Below are 25,312 nucleotides of genomic sequence, written 5' to 3'. Positions count from 1 at the left end.
CACTTTAAAGTATGTCTTCATTGTTAAAGTGACCTGGAATTTTTCTCTTCAAATATTGTTTTCATTTATCAGCTTAGAATTTTCTTGCTCTAAAAATCACCCACCCCCACTAAAAATGTACTTTTTTAAAAAAGGGAAACACTAAAAAAAAGGGGTGGGGGGACCTTTAACAGCTGTTTGTTTTCTAAATAAACTGCTAACTGCTATGTCACTTCAGTCATGTCCGACTCTGTGCGACCCCATAGACGGCAGCCCACCAGGCTCCCCCGTCCCTGGGATTCTTCAGGCAAGAACACTGGAGTGGGTTGCCATTTCCTTCTCCAATGCATGAAAGTGAAAAGTGAAAGTGAAGTCGCTCAGTTGTGTCCGACTCTCAGTGACTCCATGGACTGCAGCCTACCAGGCTCCTTTGTCCATGGGATTTTCCAGGCAAGAGTACTGGAGTGGGGTGCCATTGCCTTCTCCAACTAAATAACTGGCCTACAGAATCAAGATTTATTGATTTACAAGAAATCAAAAATAATCTAGACAGAGTATATCAGAGTTTCTAAGAAGGGAGCCTAAGTGTGTTTATTTTGGAAAGGTGATTCTGACACACACAGTCCTCCACCTTTATGGAAACAGGAACACAGAGCCAGTCAGTATTGGGCCAACATTTGACTTCCAGTGTTTTTCCTTCCAAGACACTAAGGACATATAGTCAACCAGGATAGACCACATCCTTTGCTGTGAACTCGTCATATAACATATTTTAGCACTGGATACTCCATAACTCTAACTGAATATACTTCCTGTAAGAACATGTCCTTTAGGGACTTCCACCACCCTTCACTGGAGTGGCGTGGGTTCAATCCATGGTCAGGGAACTAACTCCCACATGCCATGGGATGAGGTCAAAGAAGAAAAAACCATGTTCTTTCATGTTTAGTGGTAGACTATTTGAATACAGTTTTTTCTTTTTAAATAAAAGGAAATTCCAAGTAATTCCAAGTATTTCACAGAAACTATAATTTCAAAGTTTGACTATTAGTCTTAATAGAGAAAAAAACACATTTATTCCCCTACTGAGAAAATGTCTTTATTGGTGATACAAAATCCTACTAATCTCACCAAGTACTATAGTAAGAAGTCCGTGAGAAAATACTGCCAGTGGAAGATAAGTAAAGAAGACAGAGGAACTAAATCAAACAGAACACCACAAAGGTCATTAATCAGGCTAAAACATTTCAGAAAATAATGCAGGTTACAGGACACAAAGAATATTTCTTAAAGTTGATGAGGACAGTAAAACTAGATATCTAACAATCTTTAGAAACTGAGTAGGTTTAAACAGAATAAAGTAAAAAACAAAGTAATTCATTTAGGGAGAAACAGGTATAAAAATCTAACTTTCATTGACATTTAACTATACACCACTAAATTAATTTTTCAAGTTTTCTTTCTTACTGGGTCCTCAAACTAGGACATTAAAGAAAAGGTCTGTCCAGGTTATAACGTGTATGTGTGTGTGTGTGTGTGTGTGTGTGTGTAGGGAGAGAGAGAAGTAAAACTTAAATGAATTTTAAAGAAAAGGTCTGTCCAGGTTATAACGTGTGTGTGTGTGTGTGTGTGTGTGTGTAGGGAGAGAGAGAAGTAAAACTTAAATGAATTTTAAAGAAAAGGTCTGTCCAGGTTATAACGTGTGTGTGTGTGTGTGTGTGTGTGTGTGTGTGTGTGTGTGTGTGTGTGTAGGGAGAGAGAGAAGTAAAACTTAAATGAATTTTAAAGAAAAGGTCTGTCCAGGTTATAACGTGTGTGTGTGTGTGTGTGTGTGTGTGTAGGGAGAGAGAGAAGTAAAACTTAAATGAATTTTAAAGAAAAGGTCTGTCCAGGTTATAACGTGTGTGTGTGTGTGTGTGTGTGTGTGTGTGTGTGTGTGTGTGTGTGTGTGTGTGTGTGTGTGTGTGTGTGTGTGTAGGGAGAGAGAGAAGTAAAACTTAAATGAATTTTAAAGAAAAGGTCTGTCCAGGTTATAACGTGTGTGTGTGTGTGTGTGTGTGTGTGTGTGTGTGTGTGTGTGTGTGTAGGGAGAGAGAGAAGTAAAACTTAAATGAATTTTAAAGAAAAGGTCTGTCCAGGTTATAACGTGTGTGTGTGTGTGTGTGTGTGTGTGTGTGTGTGTGTGTGTGTGTGTGTAGGGAGAGAGAGAAGTAAAACTTAAATGAATTTTAAAGAAAAGGTCTGTCCAGGTTATAACGTGTGTGTGTGTGTGTGTGTGTGTGTAGGGAGAGAGAGAAGTAAAACTTAAATGAATTTTAAAGAAAAGGTCTGTCCAGGTTATAATGTGTGTTTGTGTAGGTATGTATGTATATAGGAAGAGAGAGAAGTAAAACTTATATGAATTTTAAAAATCAATCTAAAACCTGAAACTCAAGGCCAGTGTTACCTCTGCTGCCAAGTCGCTTCAGTCATGTCCGACTCTGTGCAACCCCACGGACTGCAGCCTACCAGGCTTCTCCGTCCATGGAATTATCCAGGCAAGAACACTGGAGTGGGTTGCCATTTCCTTCTCCAAGTATTACCTCTACTTTCAAATAAAATCATAACTTCCAATCAATCTAAGGTCACTAAGTGTTCATGGAGGAAACATTTCAGCTAAAGAATATGTAGAGGACAAAAGGAAATATAAAAACGTAGAGATGGGGATGTACATTAAAACAAAGGTAAAAACAGAAAATGCTCTCCTAATCCAGGCAATTCACAAATACCAGGGAATCAATTTATATATTTAATCAATCATACCATTTAATCAATTCATATATGGCTATGCATAATTTAATACGAAAAAGGAGATTTTTAAATTAAAAAACTATTAAAGAACTATATAAATAATATGACTTGTTCTAAACATGAAAATAATGCACCCCTAAAGCCAAGTGGCACCCCACTCCAGTACTCTTGCCTGGAAAATCCCATGGGCGGAGGAGCCTGGGAAGCTGCAGTCCACGGGGTCGCTAAGAGTCGGACACGACTGAGTGACTTCACTTTCACTTTTCACTTTCATGCATTGGAGAAGGAAATGGCAACCCACTCCAGTGTTCTTGCCTGGAGAATCCCAGGGACGGGGGAGCCTGGTGGGCTGCTGTCTATGAGGTCGCACAGAGTCGGACACGACTGAAGCGACTTAGCAGCAGCAGCAGCAGCAAAGCCAAGTAAGGTTGTTTTAGTTCTGACTCCCTAGTGTTCTTGATTTCTACTTCCTCCAAAATATGAAAGTAAGAACACACACAACGTGGCCTTTTAAAAATTATTTTTAGAAAAGAATAAAACTAAGCATTAATGCTTCAAAGTGTCTTCAACACCGTAACTTCATTTCAAATAAGGAGGGGGAAAATTTGGATTTAAATATCACGACTATTTCTAGAAATTAAATTCAAATGAGAAAGTTAATTAGATCTTCTTTCATAAAATGGCTTTCATTAATCACCATTAGTTCCTCTTCGCTTTCTGTCACTAGAGTGGTATCATCTACATATCGGAGGTTGTTGACACTTCTCTGAAGACAATCAAGGCAATGTATCTATACCATATTCCTCTCTCATTACAATCATTACAATTCTGAAAGTGCACCAAAGTTTAAATGTTTAGATGCAACAACTGTTCCAGCTTCTGTGTATCTGTAACTTAAAAATCCTTAATCCTAAATAAATCAAATATCCCCCCAAATGCACTTGGATCAAAAAATAAACAATAATTCAATGCCAGTGGATACATGGTAAAAGAACTGATAATTACCCAGAAGGAAGGGGAGAAAAAAGTTTAGTTCTAGAAAAGGATAGTATGTATTTTAAACTGTTCAACTATGATTCAGGTTATAAAGAAGTTGTATAAAAGGAGACAAAAGGATCCTGCAAGGAGAATGGCAAATGGGTGGAAAACACTGATAAAAGGAAACATGGGCTCCTTATCTAATCCTCATAAAATAATCTGTACTTTCTGCCAGAAATAATAATTATCTGCCAGGAGGTAAGGCACACAGACCATGTCTCTAATTCCTTCAGGTATCCTAAGACACTTAAGTAAGGTGAGTGACTCCTCTCCCCTGTAAGCTCCTTCCTTGTCTCTCCCATAAATTTTTTTTTTATTATTCTCCTCACACCCACAATCCACTCAAGATTCTCTCCTTCAGTTGATATTCTCTATTTTCATTCTGAAAAAAGAGAAAGGTTATCAGGTATGGAAGTTCACTGATCAGAGGAAAGATTGTTCCTAGTCAGTCCTATCCACAACTAACTCTGTCCACTGAGTCTGTAACTTCATACCACCTCTGGGCAAAGTTTACTTTAGTTCCTCCTCTCTCTTCAGCACTTTGCTTGTCCCTGTCCCATCAAAGGTCTGCTATGATCCTCTCCCTAGCACATAATAAGTCAAGTCTGTTAAGACTCTGGATACCACCTCCCTTTCTTCACAGTCAAGGTTCTTCCAGGAGCAGTCAATATTTGCTCACTGTCCAATTGTTCCTTAATCAACTACTATCTGGCATCTTGCTCTCATTAGGCTACTAACACTAAGCCTAAGTGACAAATTCTTAGTCACTTTTTAGTTGTTATCTTAGTTGACTTTCATGACATTTAATCCTCCTTGTTATTCTCCTTCTCCGCTGGCTCCTCTTGTATCCACCCCTTTACCTTCTCCTACTCTTTCTCCAGCACACCCATCTTGCCTGCTCACATTTCCTAGCATTACATATACTATGAGTTCATCTTTAAAAGCGGTTTTTAAACTTCTGGGTCTCAAAACCTGTCTACAAACTTAAAAATTGTTGAGGACCCCAAAGAGTCTTTGTTTATGTGGGATATAACTATCGTTTTAACATTTTAGTAGTTAAAACTAAAAACACCAGAACACACAAGTACACAATCAATAAATCATCAGTAATGATGTCATCACAAATCTTACAGCCTTTGGAAATTTTCACTGTAAACTCATGATGAAATGAAAATTTACAAGCCAAATATGTTTTAGCGATACTATAAAAAAGGCAAATAATGTCTTTGCACTATTGTGTGCCAAAACCCACTAAGTCTTCATCTTCAATCTAACCTCCTTCTGGAGCTCCAGATAGCTTCCTCTGCTTTGGCCATTTCACAGGTATTCAAACTCAGCACTGTCCAGAATCTAATGTGTTACCTTTTATGCTAACCCATTCATCTTCCTTCTGTGTTGTCTATCTCACTCAAAGACATTATCATTCATCTGAGGCTGCTGCTGCTGCTGCTAAATCACTTCAGTCATGTCTGACTCTGTGCGACCCCAGAGATGGCAGCCCACCAGGCTCCCCAGTCCCTGGGATTCTCCAGGCAAGAACACTGGAGTGGGTTGCCATTTCCTTCTAAAATGCATGAAAGTGAAAAGTGAAAGTGAAGTCGCTCAGTCGTGTCCAACCCTCAGCAACCCCATGGACTGCAGCCCACCAGGCTCCTTTGTCCATGGGATTTTCCAGGCTAACTACCTATAAATAATCTGAGGTTCCTCCCTCTCCTTCTCTACCCTCATTCAGTCATCAAAACCTACTTTTATTTATTTATTTTTTTTTTACATACACATGGAAATTTATTTTAATTATGTAAAACATTATATAGTAGCAGACTCATTCACTTAAATATAAACTTTTTTGATTTCACAGTCATAAGTCAAGTATATCACACCACTGGCACAATTAATATACTATAGGAAATAGTTATACAGAAATATATACGTTGTCAATGCTCTTTGGAAAACTACATAGTACAATACATATGGTCTTTTTTTTTTCTCCCAAATCTTCCCACCCTCTCCCTCTCCCACAGAGTCCATAAGCCTGTTCTTTTAAAATCTAGTGGAATCTGAGAGCTTGTTAGAAATGCAAACACCCACTCCAGATCTGTAAGAACCCTTGGTAATTCACTTGCACATTAAAGTCTGAGCAGCATGGGCCTGGGTGGTTATAGTATCAATAGTTGAGAGAATCCGAAGAAGGCAGAGTCCAAAACACAAACTTGAGAGCACTGTAATTAGAACTCCCACTTGAAATTTTCTCTCTGGTTAAGCCTGGAGTTTTGTAAAGGCAACAGCATTCCTTAACTAAATGATCTTCCCAACTTGGGTTTCATCGTCCTCTCATTTCATCCTATTCACTGCCCCCTTAAGGAGCCTTCTTCATCTCTACTTGTCTTGTTTCCCTTCTTGTCATCTTCTAGAAATGAAATATAAGGGCACTCAAACTCTGACTTTGCCTATCTTTCAGCATTTTTGCATTATCTTCTCTACATAAGAAGTCGGAAAACCAGGTCAATCACCTAGGCAGCTTGTTTTTGTTTTTTCCCCCAAGCTCCTCAGATGAGCTAAAGGACAGTTAGGACTGATAATCACGGCCCTACATCTTGAACAAAACCATGCTGTCGTTGTTCAATCGCCCAGTCATGTCCGACTCTGCGAGCCCATGGACTGCAGCCTGCCATGCGCCATACTTCCACGCAAAAGCACACCCTAGTACCGCTGCCTGCTTTCTTCTCATTCTTTGTCCTTGTCCTCTGAGATGAGCCCACAGGCTTTCCTAGGGACTCAACTATCATCTCTTCTTTGAGGGAAGACCTCTCTTTCCTCTTTCCCTACCTCTCCCCTGCAGGCAGATGGAATTAGAGGTTTCTTGCTCTTTCCTCCCATAGTACCTCGTGCTTGCATCTGTTGTAGCACAGCCCACACTGGTTATGGAACTGTTTGTCCTACTAGACACTGATCTCATGTGAAAGCAAGAACTGTGTCCTACTCATTTTTATATTCTCTGTGCTTAGACATAGAGGTTAGAAGATAACAGATATGTAATAAATGCTTACTGAAACTACATTTTTAGAGTCTGCTGAACAGCCCCAGAGTGATGTAAAATAAAGCAAAACAAGACTGATGCAATTTCTTTCATCCAAGACTGGACAATTTCATTAAAAGACAACCCTTTTTGTTTTACAATTTTACATTTAGAAATAAAAGGCAAGCTCATGCATGAAGTGATTCACATATAAACTACAATGAAAATTTCAGCTGAAGTAATCAACCTAACAGTGAATATCAGATGTTTTTCACTTTTAATAGTAAAAGGATAGATGAAAACAAGAGGTTCTTAGTGTCTGAAAAACAGTACTGGGAAGAGGTTAGAAACCAGGGGGATATTATTAGTAGGCTAAAATCTTCATAAATACTAAAAGGAAGTAAAATACCCAATCAATGAACCAAAAATGCAAGATATGCATAATATTTATATTATAATGTGGAAATAAATAGCAGGAAGAAAAGCTAAGAGAATGGAGATCAGGGTGAGGTAGGGGTGGATGGTAGAGAATGCTATTAAAAAAATTAATAAACCTTCTACTGCTGTCTATAAAAACAAAAACTATTATCTTAAAAAATAAAAAATGTTATGGTTCAGGGGATGGATTACCAAAAGAATAAAATGACATCAGCAGACAATGGAATACTACATAAACTTTACTATTACGTGTACTGGGGAAAAAAGAAGTATTTCTATCCTGTAGCTCTTTGCTCTCAACAACTTTACTTCATGACCTATGAGAATCTGTTCTGTGATGTATATGAAGTATCACCCCAAGGGAAATCATTAATTGAGCCATCTCATAGTGAAACAAAGTCTTCCAGACAAATCACTTCTTAAAAGACAAACCCCTGCCCCCAAATTTCCTTCTTCAAATTTTAAGGAAAACATATAATCTGTAGTCATTTCCAAAATATTATGCCACTTAACCATTATTTTGTAAAAATTCCAGATGCTGAACACAAAACAGCAAGAGCCAAAAGATTTTGAAAATTTTCTACTGTGACCCCAAATGTCAAAAGAAAGCCAAGTACATCCAACGGTTAACCAAATTGTATTTCAGTGCAAATACCATTAAGGTCTTAAAAAAACTTTTTTTTAACATAAAAATATAGCCAAAAGTGAGCCTTAGAATTCTTTGGTTATTTTCTTTCAAACTGATTCTTTTGGAAGAATTCAAATATTGCATCTACAACTTATTTGGGAATATGGGTAACTAAAAGGAAGACATAAATATATAACCATTACAGGTGATCTAACTTTTCCTGTTTTTCTATTAAAAAAAAAAAAGAAAAATCTATCAAAAACACCAGGTTTAGTGAACATAAAAGAGAAATATCTAAAATTATTTTATTATCCTTCATAACATAAAACCCTATGAAAGAGGAGGCATGTGAAATTACTACATAGACCCAAACCTGTGGAAATATCAAGAAATGTTCCAAAATCCAAGAAACATTCTTGATATGGTTTTTGAAAAAATGTACTTTGACAAGATCTAAACCTACAATTCTTCAGGACTCAGTGTGTATTAATTTGGAAAAAAAAAAAAGCTAAACTGTGATAATCTGGTGCTACAGGGGCTACTAACGCTTACCTCAAGGGAACCTACTGCAGATAAAGTCCCGTCACTTGCACAGTCCTTTCAGCTGCCTGCCAGTTGTCTCTGTGGAAGGGAAAGCCTGATGAGTGAGAGCCCTATGCCACACTCCTTTGGAGTGTCAGGGTGCCTGCACAGAACTCCACAAAACTGTCTACCTAGAGATTCCTAGATGCTTTCAATACAACAGGGCTTAAAAAGATGCCGCTGCTAATATTCTCCTTCCACTGAACACCACACTAAATGGCTAAGAGTGTGCTAATGACCTATTGGTATTATTATCATGTGATAAATCTACACTAAACCAAGCAGAAAAAAGACTAAAATGGGTCAAACAGAAATAAGTTAACACTGACAGGGGAAATATACATACACACACACACACACAAATGTTGAAAAGTAAGTGACAGAACTCTGTAATCTGAGAAGAAGTATTACAGACTTTTATTTGCAAAAAGTGAAGTTGTAGCATCAACAAATGAATGCTAATACTCAAAGAACCTCCTGTCTAAATATTTTTTAAAATGCCATCAAGAACATCATGCTCAATGTGAACTATACCATGGATCCAAATACCTACTTATAAAATTCCATGTATTTTCTTAGTGGGAAGAGTAAGTGGGTGGGAAAGGAAGGAATTTTTCAGATATTTTTAACCATGTAAAGTGAAAACCAATAGCATGAAATCCCACAAGAAATTTCAAAAAGAAAACAAAAAACGTGTATCTGTATCTCAAAAAGTAAACAAACCTTTACTCAGGACCAAACTAAGAGGGAAGTATAACAAGAAATAGTAGAAAACGGTGAAAAACAACATATTACAAAAATCACGTTCATCTCTTAGAATCATGAATGGCTAGCAACTGAAGAACATCTATACCATTAATATAAAAGTTCATCTACATAACCAAAGAAATTACATTTTCTTTCTAATGTCAAATAGTCTTCAGTCTAATGTTATGCTTCTAAAACAGAATAAAATGCTCCTATAAAAAACAAAGATTAACATTTAGCACAAGTATTAAAGGAGGAAAAAAATTAATTTTAAAAAAGGTGATTCCAACTTTTCCTTCAATAGCAACATATTTAAAATGAAGTTACTCACCTCTGATTCTTTGTCACTCAAAGATCCCAAGCTTCCAAAACTGTGATTAGAGCTTTCATTATTTGTTGAGGCCTGTGAAAGATTTTTTAAAGGTAAAAATTAGGAGTAATTTTAAATGGAACATATTACAAAGTAAACAATCTATCTTTAGAATTAAAAACCTAATTCCTTTAAATAAGGAAGACAAATGAAGTAAAAATAAGAAACATTAAAAAAAAAAACACCAACGTCATAACAATATAGCTTAGAATGTTTTATTAAATCAATAAAGTTCTATCGTGTTTCAGGAACTGACTTCTTAGCTGATTTTTTAGATTATCAGATTCAGGAGCAAAAGAAGTGAGACGTTATTAGGATAAAAAGAGCCTTAAAATTACTTCCCAATAAAAACTAATCTAATGCTTCCTTTAACTAAAAGTATTATTTGTGTTCCTTAATTCCCACCACAATCTTAGCAAATTCTATCATATCTCATCCTCACCCCTTTGCCTCTTCATATAAACAAATTGGTCAATCTTCAGTTTCTCTTTGTTTGGGATTAGTCTTTCAAAAGAATCTTTTATTAATTTGACCATGTTAACTGCTTCACTGAAGAGTTTCTAAATTTCTTTTACAATATTTTGGACTGTGACAGTAATGAGCTATCTCTGTCAAATAACATTTTCTATGTTACTATATGTTTCTATGATGCTTATTATTTTGTGGACTTTTTGGAAATATTAGTACATTAGATCGATATCTTGCAGGAATGTTTAGACCAGACTAGAGCATATATGCCAAAGAGGACATATGAATGAACTTCCTGGACAGGTCGGCCAGCTGATAGCTCTATGTTTCCCTTCAATCTGTAAGAGTAACTATTAATCCTACCATTACGAGGTTGCAAATTAGCCTATAATTACGCTAGACTGACAAATTTCCAATTGATGACTGATAGGACATATTGCATATATGTCCAGGGCTATGCTGTAAAGGCTATTTTTAACACAAAACAGTACTTGAACTAAGATTCAAGCACTATTTAAGAGGAATTTATAATCTAATTAAGACAAGATTATCAAATTAGAAACAGGCAACACCATAAACAGAAATTAAAGAGTGATAAATTAGAAAGATTCAGGGCAATGGAAGCAGTGACAATGTTTCTGAGCATCCCTAAACCCCCAAACCTATGTTTACAACAAAACCAGGTGACAAGGAATCTCCATAAATCTCCCTAAAATAGTACGTGGGAACAAATCACCAACAGAACCTGCACTGTATGAGAAGAAGCAGAAGGAAACAGAGTGTCTGACACATCTGAGAAGAGAGACTCCCCAAATAGCTATAACTGGAAGGATTTCTGCATCTACTTGAAGTCTAAAGCTGGAGCAGTTAGCCTCTATGGTAAACTGATCTCTCACTAACAGCGTCCCAATGAGCATAAACTACTGAGCATGCAATCGGAATTGAGCACATTAAGTATAATGACTATAAAGAAATAAGAACAGTGGGGAAGAGAGCAAAGCCTTAGAAATCTTAGAAAGCAAATGCCACACTTCTGAAGAGTTCCCAAAAACAACAGCAGAGGGAGCTCTGTAAGAAATGCCACCCTAAACCAAAGCAAGAAAATGATGTAGATCAATCACATGAAATTATAAGGGGGAAAAAAGCAAAAGACACAGAATTACATCCTGATAATAAAAGCACACCAGGAAAATACACCCACTAAATAGATGAATTTATAACCAACCATTTCAAAATGAGCTAGGAAAATGACTCAAGACATGAAATAATAACACAAATCAGATGTCAAAAAACTAAGAAGGTAATGGAATTCAGGAAAGTATCAGAAATTGAAAAAAAAAAAAAATTTTTTTTTTTTTTTTTTCAAAAATAAAGATTAAACCTGAATGAACCCAAGAGAAAATACATACAACAGATAATGCTTTAAAAGAACAAGAAGGTAAAAAGGAGGAACAGTTTTGGAATCAAATGAACTGAAGAGATTAAAAGGGTGAGAGAAAGCAATCACTTAATAAAGTAATAAGGATCCAACATTCCAGTAACAGAAGTCTTTAAAAAACACCACTACAAGAGAACAAATTAGTAAAGATTGCAATTTGAAAAAACTTTTTTGAAAACAGAAACCAAAATCTGAAACTACTGACTGAAGGAGCACCACGAACACTTAAGAATTCAGCCAGAAGGCCAACATCTGATTTTCCAAAGGCAACACTTTACTTTTGTCTGAAGAAAACCGAGCAACATATTTCAGCTATTCAAGGAAAAAACTATGAATAAAGTATATTATGTTTGGTAAAATTGATTTCTCATCACATGGAAGACACAGATAAACTTATCAAAATGCCAAAAATTGGGAAACACTGCTCCATGATGGCAAGCAGTAACACTCTTGCTGACACAGATTAGATAAGAAGTACATGGAATAGAGTATAAAATTTAATGGCTAAATGTATACAAAATGTTTTGAAAACTATGGTATGGAAATTCATGGAAAGCACAAGCAAATTTTTACACTATTTTCAATAATCTCTGTGGTCATTGTGATAGTACACACATTGTTGAGACTGCTGTGTGTGAGATACAGAAAGGAGGAAATAAATACATAAATTAATTAAATTATTTTAAAAACATGAGATTTTTACCTTTCAAAAAAAACACACACCCCACAGACCTGCCATGATACCCAATATCTCTTATCAGAACAACATTCACACAGATAACAATAAATTCCAGAAAAAAAGTATATAAAACAACTACCTAAAGGCACTTGAGCAATCAAAAACAGGCAGAATCTGGTTAGAAGACAATATTTGGAAGGAAAAAACAGAATTGGATGGGTTTCCTATTTCTACAGCTTTTGCCTGAGAGAAGGCCCCTAGATTGAGCTGCACAGAGCAGCTGAAATTTGAATCAAAAGATACAGTCTTACTGGCTTGAAAATTGGGAGTTTGAAGCTGCCACAGTAATGGAAAGTGAGAAGATACATACTGGAAAATAAAGAACCACAAAGAGAGAGAGAACCACAAAGAACTGTACCCATATTTCTGGCTGGTCACTGACCTATGCAAGAGTGGAACAGATTCTAAGCATCCAGTAAGATCTGCCATCCTCTTCAGGGAGGCACAGTTTAGATTTCAGTTCAGCCAAATTAACTGCTTGCAAATACAAATAATAACCAAAATACTAACACTCTCCATAAAAACACACTAAATCCCAGAGTTACTACAATGTATCATTACAGTATGCAGGATATAATACAAAATTTCTTGGCATATGAAGAAACAAGAAAATGAGACCCATACTCAAGAGAAAAGACAATCAATAGAGAACAACCACAAGGCAACCCAGATATTAAAATTAGCAAAGATCTTAAAGCAGCCACCTGTAAATACGCTCAAGGCAAGAAGGGAAAATAAACTTGTAACTAAATGAACAAGTTGGAAATTTCAGCAGAGAAATAAAAATATCAAAAAGAGCCAAATGGAAATACCAAACTGAAAAATTCACTTTCTAAAATAAAAATTCACAGTATGGGTTTAACAGAGAATGGATAAAGTATTGAAGACAGATCAAAAATTAGTCCAACTAAGAAACAGAGAAAAATACTGAAAAGCAGTTATCTGCTAGACACTATTAAGTAGTCTAACACATGAATTTGGAGTCACAGAAGGAGAGAAAAGGACAAAAAAAAATTTTTTTAAGAAATAGGCAGAAACTTCTAAACATTGGTGAGACATAAATTTACACACTGATGATCCCAAGCAAGATAAGTACAAAGAAAATCATATATAGCTATATCACAGTCAAACTGCTGAAAAACAAAGTAAAAAAATCTTACCACAATGAGGTATTACCTCATATTTATTAGGGTGGCCATCATCAAAAAGACAAGAAATAACAAGTGCTGGTGAGGATGTGGAGACGAGAACTCTCCTACACTGCTGGTTGGAATGTAAACTGGTGCAGCCACTAGGGAAAACACTGTGGGGTATCCTCAAAAAAGCACAGAACTACCACGCGCATGTGTGCACACTCAGTCATGTCTGACTCTTTGTGACCCCAGAGTAGCCTACCAGGCTTCTCTGTCCATGAGATTCTCCAGGGAGAAATATTCAAGTGGGTTGCCATTTCCTCCTCTAGGGGATCTTCCTGAACCAGAGATAGAACCCACATCTCCTGTATTAGCATGCAGATTTTTTTTTACCACTGATCCACCTGGAAAGCCTCCATATCCTTGCCAAGAACTACCATATGTTTTAGGAATTCCATTTCTGCATGTTTATCTGAAGAAAATAAAAACAGTAACTCAAAATTATATCTGCACCTCAATGTTCACTGTAGCATTGTTTACAACAGACAAGACATGGAAGCAACCTAAGTGTCTATCAATTGATGAGTGGGTAAGGAAAATGTGGTGTGTGTATGTATATATATGTATATAAGAACACTATTCAGCCATTAAGAAAAAGGGAAATCTTTCCATTTGTGGCAACATAGAACCTGAAGACACTATGCTAAGGGAAATATGTCAGAGAAAGACAAATACCTTCTGATTGCACTTTTGTGTGGAATCTTAAAAAAACAATAAAAATTTAAAAGCCCAAGCTCAAAGATATAGAGAAGAGATTGGTGGTTTCCAGAGACAAGTGGGGGATGGGGGAGAAATGGATAAATGGGGTCAAAAAGTACAAACTTCCAGTTATAAAATAAATAAGTCTTGGGGATATAATGTACAGCATGGCAACAATAGTTAATAATATTATATTTGCATATTTGAAAGTTGCTGAGAAAGTACATCTTAAAAATCCTCATCACAAGGAAAACAATTGTAACCATGTATGGTGATGTTAACTAGACTGTGACGATCACTTTGCAACATACACAAATATGGAATCATTATATTGTATACATGTGATCTAATCTAAATGTAATCTTAAACATCACTTATACTTCAAAAAAAAAAACCTTACAATTAAAAAAAAATAAAATCTTGAAAGCAGCCAGGGAAAGAACACATATTACATTCATGAGAACAAAAAAGGATATGACTGACAGCTAGCTTGTCACAATTGGTACTGGAGGTCAGACTTCATCTCTGGAAATGGAAGCCAGGGGAACTCTGTACTGAGACACGTAAGGCGCAGATGAGGAAAGAGAGGCCTTGGGTGCACAGCTACACACTACATGAAGACACTCGGCACCTTTCTGTGCTAAACTAGAAAGGCGGCAGCCAAACTTAAACTCTTCAGGCTGAAGATTACAGAATTTCTCTCTAGGAAAACAAAACATGGTTTAAGAGACAAGACTTACAGACACCAAGAATCAAAAATCTCTCAGAAGAAGGACCCAGTCAACTCATCCTACTGAAGTAAATCCTGCCTACTCAAACAACACTTCCAGTAAGTGTTCCAGTGCCTAACGTACAGATATGAAGAAGGCCCCATATCACCAGATATCGGAAGAATATAAACAAAAAAAATTTTTTTAAGCCCACAGGCAAAAGACAACCCAGGAAGCAGAAAAAAAAACTTCATACAAAATAAAACTATCACTCATCTCACACGCTAGTAAAGTAATGCTCAAAATTCTCCAAGCCAGGCTTCAGCAATACATGAACCATAAACTTCCAGATGTTCAAGCTGATTTTAGAACAGGCAGAGGAACCAGACATCAAATTGCCAACATCCGCTGGATCATGGAAAAAGCAAGAGGGTTCCAGAAAAACATCTATTTCTGCTTTACTGACTATGCCAAAGCCTTTGACTGTGTGGATCACAATAAACTGTGGAAAATTTTGAAAGAGATGGGAATGCCAGACCACCTGACCTGCCTCTTGAGAAACCTATATGCAGGTCAGGAAGCAACAGTTACAACTGGACATGGAACAACAGACTGGTTCCAAATAGGAAAAGGAGTACATCAAGGCTGTATATTGTCACCCTGCTTATTTAACTTATATGCAGAGTACATCATGAGAAATGCTGGACTGGAAGAAGCACAAGCTGGAATCAAGATTGCCGGGAGAAATATCAATAACCTCAGATACGCAGATGACACCACCCTTATGGCAGAAAGTGAAGAGGAACTAAAGAGCCTCTTGATGAAAGTGAAAGAGGAGAGTGAAAAAGTTGGCTTAAAGCTCAACATTCAGAAAACTAAGATCATGGCATCTGGTCCCATCAGTTCATGGGAAATAGACTGGGAAACAGTGGAAACAGTGGCTGACTTTATTTTTTGGGACTCCAAAATCACTGCAGATGGTGACTGCAGCCATGAAATTAAAAGACGCTTACTCCTTGGAAGGAATGTTATAACCAACCCAGATAGCATATTAAAAAGCAGAGACATTATTTTGCCAACAAAGGTCCGTCTAGTCAAGGCTATGGTTTTTCCTGTGGTCATGTATGGATGTGAGAGTTGGACTGTGAAGAAAGCTGAGGGCCGAAGAATTGATGCTTTTGAACTGTGGTGCTAGAGAAGACTCTTCAGAGTCCCTTGGACTGCACGGAGATCCAACCAGTCCATCCTAAAGGAGATCAGTCCTGGGTGTTCATTGGAAGGACTGATACTGAGGCTGAAACTCCAATACTTTGACCACCTCATGCAAAGAGTGACTCATTGGAAAAGACTCTGATGCTGGGAGGGATTAGGGGCAGGAGAAGGGGATGACAGAGGATGAGATGGCTGGATGGCATCACCGACTCGATGGACATGAGTTTGGGTGAACTCCGGGAGTTGGTGATGGACAGGGAGGCCTGGCATGCTGCAATTTATGGGGTCGAAGAGTCGGACACGACTGAGCGACTGAGCTGAACTGAATACCCTAGTAACAGCAAACTATGAAAATGAAACATTTTAAGAACAATCCTAAAGGACTTTCCCTGGCTGTCCAGCAGTTAATACGCCACACTTCCACTGCATGGGAAGCCAGTTTCATCCCTGGTTGGAGTCTAAGATCCTGCATGCTGCACAGTGTGGTCAAAATCAAATAAATAAATAAATAACTTTTAAGTTAAAAAAAAGGAGAGAGTGAACACCCACCCACCCCCACTCCTCCCTTCCCCCTAAAAAAACCCAAAATACCACTCCTGGAAATTAAAAATATGATAGCAGAAACACACAGAAAATAAACTGGATGAATTCAAAGATAAAGCTGAAGAAACCTTCCCAGGAAGAGAAAAAAATAAAAAGAAAAAAAGAAAACTAGAGAATCTGTCCAAGAGGTACTGTTCCAAAAAAAGAGTTCCAGAAAAAAGAAAGAAATCTAATGAGGTAAAATTATCAAAGAAATAATTGAAGAAACTTTTAAAGAACAAGTAAACATTAGTTTCTGGATTGGAAGGATACACTTCTGAATCACACTGGTTCAAGGAAAATCTATACCAACACACATTATAATAAATTTAAATACCAAGGATGTGAAGCTTCTAGAGAAGAATAAACAGGAAAATCTACATTGATCAGGAATAAGAGCAGCACTGGAGTGCTCAGGAGTAACACTGGAAGCTAGAAGGCAATGGAATAATGCCTTCAAAACTCTGTTAAAATGATTTCCAACCTAGAATCCTACACCCAAACTAACAGCTAAGTGAGAAGATGACAATACCCAAGGTCTCACATATCTGACTACCCATTTACCTTTTCTTAGGAAATGACTAGAAAATCTGCACCAACAAACAAAAGAATAAACCAAGAATGATGAAAATAGGGCATTTAAGAAACGAGCTCAAACATGGGACAGACACAGAATGAATCCCCATGATGAAAAATAAGAGTGATTCCAGGACGACAGGCACCCAGAAGACACAGAGAGTAACTAGTCTAGATTTCAGAGGCTGTAAGTAAGTAGGTAATAAGTTGCTCAGTCGTGCCCAACTCTTTGCGACCCCACGGACTGCAGCCCACCAGGTTCCTGTGTCCATGAGATTTTCCAGGCAAGGATACTGGAGTGGGTTGCCATTTCCTTCTCCAAGGGATATTCCTGACCCAATGATCGAACCTGGGTCTCCTGCATCATGGGCAGATTCTTTACCTACTAAGCTATGGGTCAAAGGCTATGCCAACAGAAAAATAAGATGAAAACAGGTAAATAAACATATTTGAAAAAAAGACTGATAATATCTGCTAGAGATTATATGGATGCTTACATGAATACTAATAAACTAAAGAAATAAGTCAACTCTAGGAAAAACAAAAAGTTGTACAAAAGTATTAACAGAAACATAATTATGGAATCTCAAAGCTGTGAATAAAATTTAGTCATAATATAAACAATGAAATAATGATCTAACCAAAAACTAAAATATATCTAAATTAGGATAGGGTTGTAGAAGCTTGAGGGTTGGATAATGTTAAGTGTTACACTGCATCTTTTATAAAAGGAAGTCAATAAATACCAAAAAAACTGAAAAAAACCCACAAAGAACTGTAATAATCTTATTTAGAAATATAAACATAAAAAGGTAAAACATATGTGGTATAATAAAAAACTACAGGTGAGAAGTACTGCCTCTATGAAGAATGAATGTAGGGTTAAAAGAATGGGGCATGCTTCATCTAATTTTCCCTACGGCTTTTAAAGCTCTGACCCTTGTGTGTCTTTTTCCTTCCTGAGCTGTAGGAATTCTTTACATATTCTGGGTATGAATCCTCTATGATTTTCCCTTCCACTCATATACTGGTATCATTTGAACATAGCTGCATTTATCAAATGATTTCCTTTATGACTACAGCCTTTTGTGACCCATTTATGAATCTGTCATTATTCTTATTAAAGCTTTACTGTTTTATTTTTCATATTCAGATCTACAAATCACTTGGAATTGATTTTTCTATGATGGCAAGGAGTGATGATCTGAGTCATTTTCTTTCCCATGTGGATATTCAACTGATCCAGCATTACCTATTCTAAAAGACCACACTTTCCCCACTGCACTGCAGTATTACCTTTGTCATATATTAAGTTAGTATATATGAATGGCTCTGCTACTGGAGCCTATTCTCTTCCACTCGTCTATTTTCTTTCCTATGTCACTATCACAATGCTGTAATTACATTCCTTGGTATATACCTAAGAGAACTGAAAACATATGTCTACACGAAAACTTGTATCAGAATATTCACAGCAGCATTATTCCTGTAAAAAAAAAATAAAAACAACCTAAATGTCCACCAACTGCGAATGAATATACAAAATGTGAAACACATCAATATAATGAAACACCCAGTAATAAAAAGAAATGAGTACTAACACATACTACAATATTCATGAACCTTGAAAATACTCAACTAGGTGAAAAAACCTGCCACAGACGTTAAACGCAATGTTCTGTATGACTGATTCGATTTATGTGAAACATTCAGAAGGGGCAAATCCATAGAGATAGAAAGTAGACCAGTGGTTTCCAGGGGACAAAGAGCAGGGGAAGAAAGCAGGAAAATGAGGAATTGCTGTAAATTTTTATAGGGTTTCCTTTGAGGGTGATAAAAATATTCTGGAATTAGTGGTGACGGCTGAACAACCTTGTGATATACTAGATATCACTGAAAAATACACTTTCATAGAGTCAATTTTACAGTCTATGAATTATATTGCAATACAAAAAGTTTCAAGTTGTTAAGGAAAAGAGTGTGGGGGTGAAAGCTTAACAGAATCTATAAATGATTATGTAATTATTATACATTCAGATATACAGTAAGCACACATGTAAGCACAAACTCACAGACTTTTGAAGTCTTCAAAGCAGAAAAAAATTTTTGCAAATATTCACAAGATGGTTTTTAAAACATACAAGTAACACAAGCACACAGAAAAAATTTCATTATAGAAATGTAAATTTTCCCCTCCCTGATCAGTCCTACTATACTGACAGGAAAAATATACCCATTTGAATGTAGAGTTCCAAAGAACAGCAAGGAAAGATTAGAAAGCTTTCCTAAGTGATCAGTGCAAAGAAATAGAAGTAAACAATAAAATGGGAAAGACTAGAGATCTCTTCAGGAAAATTAGAGATACCAAGGGAAATTTTCATGCAAAGATGGGCTCAATAAAGGACAGAAATGGTATGGACCTAATGGAAACAAAAGATATTAAGAAAAGGTGGCAAGAATATACAGAACTATACAAAAAAGATCTTTATGACCCAGAAAATCACAATGCTGTGATTACTCACCTAGTGTCAGACATCCTGGAATGCAAAGTTAAATGGGCCTTAGGAAGCATCACTACGAACAAAGCTAGTGGAGGTGATGGAATTCCAGTTGAGCTATTTCAAATCCTATAAGATGATGCTATTAAGTGCTGCGTTCAATACAATATGCCAGAAAATTTGAAAAACTCAGCAGTGGTCACAGGACTGGAAAAGGTCAGTTTTCATTCCAATCCCAAAGAAAGGCAATGCCAAAGAATGTTCAGACTACCATACAATTGCACTCATCTCACATGCTAGTAAAGTAATGCTCAACATTCTCCAAGCCAGGCTTCAACAGTACATAAACCATGAACTTCCAGATGCTCAAGCTGGATTTAGAAAAGGCAGAGGAACCAGAGATCAAATTGCCAGTATCCACTGGATCATCAAAAAAGCAAGGGAGTTCCAGAAAAACATCTATTTCTGCTTTATTGACTATGCCAAAGCCTTTGACTGTGTGGATCACAATAAACTGTGGAAAATTCTGAAAGAGATGGGAATACCAGACCAACTGACCTGCCTCCTGAGAAATCTGTATGCAGGTCAAGAAACAACAGTTAGAACTGGACATGGAACAATGGACTGGTTCCAAATGGGGAAAGGAGTACATCAATGCTGTATATTGTCACCCTGCTTATTTACCTTCTATGCAGAGTACATCATGAGAAACACCGGGCTGGATGAAGCACAAGCCAGTATCAAGATTGCCAGGAGAAATATCAATAACCTCAGATATGCAGATGACACCACCCTTACAGCAGAAAGCGAAGAAGAACTGAAGAGCCTCTCAATGAAAAGTGAAGAGGAGAGTAAAAAAGTTGGCTTAAAACTCAACATTCAGAAAACTAAGATCATGGCAGCCGGTCCCATCACTTCATGGCAAATAGATGGGGAAACAGTGGAAACAGCAACAGACTTTATTTTTGGGGGCTCCAAAATGACTGCAGATGGTGACTGCAGCCATGAAATTAAAAGATGCTTACTCCTTGGAAGAAAAGCTATGACCAACCTAGATAGCATATTAAAAAGCAGAGATATTACTTTGCCAACAAAGGTCCATATAGTCAAGGCTATGGTTTTTCCAGTAGTCAGGTATGGATATGAGAGCACTGAAGAACTGATGCTTCTGAACTGTGGTACTGAAGACCCTTCAGAGTCTCTTGGACTGCAAGGAGATCCAACCAGTCCATTCTAAAGGAAATCAGTCCTGAATATTCACTGGAAGGACTGATGCTGAAGCTGAAACTCCAGTACTCTGGCCACCTGATGTGAAGAGCTGACCCATTAGAAAAGACCCTGATCCTGGGAAAGATTGAGAGCAGGAGGAGAAGGGAATGACAGAGGATGAGATGGTTGGATGGCATCACTGACTTGATGGACATGAGTTTGAGTAAACTCTGGGAGCTGGTGGATGGACAGGAAGGCCTGGCGTGCTGCAGTCCACGGGATAGCAAAGAGTCAGACATGACTGAGCGACTAAACTGAACTGAAGAAACCAGTAAGTACTTCTTAAAAACTAAGTGGAGGAAGGAAGAATGGTATAGGAATATCATACACAGAGCATCATAGAATGCCTATATAAAGAGGTGACATTTGAGCAGAAACCTGAAGTTAGGTAAGTGTATTTGAGACAACTGGCAAATAAACCAGTTTGAGTGCAGTATCGGGACAGTCAAATAGGGTAGTCTAGAGCTAGATCAGAAGATCTACTATGACCATTTCATTTTAACTGTGATGGTAAGTCTTCGGAAGGGTCTGAAGTTGAGGAGATACTAATCTCAAATTTGTATTTGATTTTACTGTCTTTTACTTTATGATTATCTGAAATATTTTCTTTCCGGTTAATTCCAGTCTTTGTCATTTTGGGGGTATGTTTCCTGTCAACTGCCTAAAGATAAGATTCTCATTTTTTTATCATAATATACACTTGGCTTTACTTCTACTATATTGTATAAAAGCAGGTAAAAATGTTTCCTCTTTCTTCCTCATATTTATTAGACTAAGTTTCTTTTTGTTCTTCCTCCTATACCCCATCATAGTAAAAGTTCTATGTATAGTATCTCTGCTCTTCTGCTTACTACTTTCTTACTTTCAGCAAACATATAACCCTAAAAATCAAATCTTAATGAACTATTCTATATTCCTAGATGATTTTCTTATCTTTCTCCCTCATTCCTCTTCTCTCAGAGCATGATCATTATCAGAAATTTGATTCTTCAAATGGGTTTATTTCCACATTACAAACTCCTGGTGTTGCTATTATTAAAATCTGACTCATATTAACAATGCATTTCACAGGCACGTTATCACTATCAATTCAAATAAAAAACACTGTAAGAGTCATTGCTCACCACTATCTGACATCCTGTAAGGTTCTGTTGTTTGTTATTGTCTATTTGCTAAGCCGTGTCCGACTCTTTTGATACCCCATGGACTGTAGCCTGCCAGGCTCCTCTGTCCATGCAAAATCCCAGGTAAGAATACTGGAGTGGGTTGCCATTTTCTCCTCCAGGGGATCTTCCTAACCCAGGCATCGAATCCACATCTCCTGCAATGGCAGGCGGGTTCTTCACCACTGAGCCACCAGAGAAGCCCTCTCTAATCTTTATCTGTACTACTAAATTTAAGTAAGTATTTTTATAATACAAGCTTATCCCTCAAAGAACAACAAAACCAACATTAGTACAGTATCATCATCCAACATACACTCCACACTCAAATTTTCCCTGTTGTCTCAAAAATGTCCTTTAAAATTGTTTTTCTCCCAATCCAGGAAGAAATCAGGATCTAGAGTCACACACTGCATTTGGCTAATAAGTCTTTTTTGTCTCATCCGACTTAGAATGGTCCCTCTACTTCTGTTTGCTCTTCATGGCACCAGCCACCAGGATGCCCCAGGGGTATTTCCTCATGATTAAATTCAAAGCAATGAAAACTAGAAGTGATCAGTGTTATTCTTATTACATCACCCTCGAGATGCGCATATCAAGCTCTCTGTGACATGACTAGTGCAAAGCTTAACCTTATTTACTATGGTGGTAATCAACACATCTCTCTACTTTAAAGGCACATTTGCTCTTTTATAATTAATAACTAATCTATAGGGTGGAGAAGGGAATGAAAAACCACTTCAGTATTCTTGCACTGAGAACCCCATGAACAGTATAAAAAGGCAGAAAGATATTACACAGAAAGATGAGCCCCCCAGGATGACAGATGTCCAATATGCTACCGGGAAAGACTACAGAAATAGTTCCAAAGAATGAAGAGGCTGGGCCAAAGCAGAAAGGATGCCCAGCTGTGGATGTGACTGGGGGTAAAAGTAAAGTCTGATGCTATAAAGAACAATATCGCATAGGTACCTGGAATGTTAGGTCCATGAATCAAGGTAAATTGGAAGTGGTCAAACAGGAGATGGCAAGAGTGAGCATCAACATTTTAGGAATCAGTGAACTAAAAAGGATGGAAACGGGTAAATTTTATTTAGATGACCATTATATCTACTACTGTGGGCAAGAATCGCTTAGAAGGAATGGAGTAGCCTCACAGACAACAAAAGAGTCCAAAATGCAGTACTTAGTGCAATCTCAAAAATGACAGAATGATCTCAGTTCGTTTCAAAGGCAAACCATTCAGCATCACAGTAATCCAAGTCTATGCCCCAAAAACTAATGCCAAAGAAGCTGAAGTTGAACGATTCTATAAAGACCTATGAGACCTTCTAGAACCAATGCCCAGAATGTTCTTTTCATGATAAGGGACTGGAATGCAAAACTAGGAAGTCAAGAGATACCTGGAGGACCAGGCAAGTTTGGCCTTGGAGTACAAAATGAAGCAGGGCAAAGGCTAACAGAGTTTTGCCAAGAAAACACACTGGTCATAGCAAACACCCTCTTCCAACAACACAAGAGATGACTCTACACATCGACATCACCAGATGGTCAATACTGAAACCAGATTGATTATATTCTTTGCAGCCAAAGGTGGAGAAGCTCTATACAGTCAGCAAAGACAAGACTTGGAGCAGACTGTGGCTCAGATCATCAGCTCCTTATTACAAAATTCAGGCTCACATTGAAGAAAGTAGGAAAAACCACTAGGCTACTCAGGTATGATCTAAATCAAATCCTGTATGATTACAGTGGAGATGATGAATAGATTCAAGGGATTAGATCTGGTAGACAGAATCCCTGAAGAACTATGGACAGGTTTGTAACACTGCACAGGAGGCAGTGATCAAAACCATCCCCAAGAAAAAGAAATGCAAGAAGACAAAGTGGTTGCCTGAGGAGGCCTTACAAATAGATGAGAAAAGAAGAAAAAAAAATAGGCAAAGGAGAAAGAGAAAGATAAACCCAACTGAATGCTGAGTTCCAAAGAATAGCAAGGAGAGATGAGAAAGCAGCCTTAAGTAAACAATTCAAAGAAAGAGAGAAAAACAGCAGAATGGGAAAGACTAGAGATTTCTTCAAGAAAAAGAGATACGAAAGGAACATTTCATTTAAAGATGGGCACAATAAAGGACAGAAACAGCAAGGACCTAACAGAAGCAGAAGAGATTAAGAAGAGTTGGCAAGAATACACAGAAGAACTACACAAAAAAAGGTGTTAATGACCCAGATAACCACAATGGTGGTCACTCACCTACAGCCAGACATCCTACAGTGTAAAGTCAAGTGGGCCTTAGGAAGCATTATTACAAACAAAGCTAGTGGAGGTGATGGAATGCCAGTTGAGCTACTTCAAATCCTAAAAGATGATTCTATTAAAGTGCCGTACTCAATACACTAGCAAATTTGGAAAACTCAGCAGTGACCACAGGATTGGAAAAGGTCAGTTTTCATTCCAGTCCCAAAGAAAGATAACACCAAAGAATGTTCAAATTACCATACAATTGCATTCATTTAACATGCTAGCAAGATTATGCTCAAAATCCTTCAAGCTAGGCTTCAGCAGTATGTCAATCAAGAACTTTCAGATGTACAAGCTGGGTTTAGAAAAGGCAGAGGAACCAGAGATCAAACTGCCAACCTCTGAAGGATTACAGAAAAAACAAGGGAGTTTCAGAAAAACATCTACTTCTGCTTCACTGACTATACTAAAGCATTTGACTGTGTGGATCACAACAAACTGGAAAATTCTTCAAGAGTTGGCAACAGCTGACCATCTTACTTGCCTCCTGAGAAACCTGCATGCAGGACAAGAACCAACAGTTAGTACTGGACATGGAACAAAGGGCTGGTTCAAAATTGAGGAAAACAGCATGTCAAGGCTGTATATTGTTATCCGGCTTATTTCACGTCTATGCAGAGTATGTCATGTGAAATGCCAGGCTGGATGAATCAAGCTGGAATCAAGATTGCCAAAAGAAATAACAACGATCTCAGATACGCAGATGATACCACTCTAATGGCAGAAAGTGAAGAGGAACAGAAGAGCCCCTTGATGAAGGCGAAACAGGAGAGTGAAAAAGCTGGCTTAAAATTCAACATTCAAAAAACGAAGATAATGGCATCAGGTCCCATCACTTCATGGCAAATAGATGGGGGAAAATGGAAACAGTGACA

The 25,312-nt window shown here is 37.4% G+C and overlaps 1 protein-coding gene across 3 annotated transcripts in view; it reads right to left on the bottom strand.

Annotated features, from left to right (window-relative positions):
* The window catches only part of TLK1 (tousled like kinase 1), a 181,177-nt gene that overhangs the window by 77,816 nt on the left and 78,049 nt on the right, over positions 1 to 25,312 (bottom strand). For all 3 annotated transcript variants that reach the window (XM_002685281.6, XM_010801927.3, XM_059878099.1), the window contains exon 3: positions 9,550 to 9,621. In XM_002685281.6, coding sequence (XP_002685327.1) covers positions 9,550 to 9,621 — 72 coding nt within the window. The remainder of the gene's footprint in view (positions 1 to 9,549; positions 9,622 to 25,312) is intronic.

The sequence above is a fragment of the Bos taurus genome, chromosome 2 (assembly GCF_002263795.3).
Source record: "Bos taurus isolate L1 Dominette 01449 registration number 42190680 breed Hereford chromosome 2, ARS-UCD2.0, whole genome shotgun sequence".
Classification (NCBI taxonomy): domain Eukaryota; kingdom Metazoa; phylum Chordata; class Mammalia; order Artiodactyla; family Bovidae; genus Bos; species Bos taurus.
This window is presented reverse-complemented; position numbering and strand designations above follow the sequence as displayed.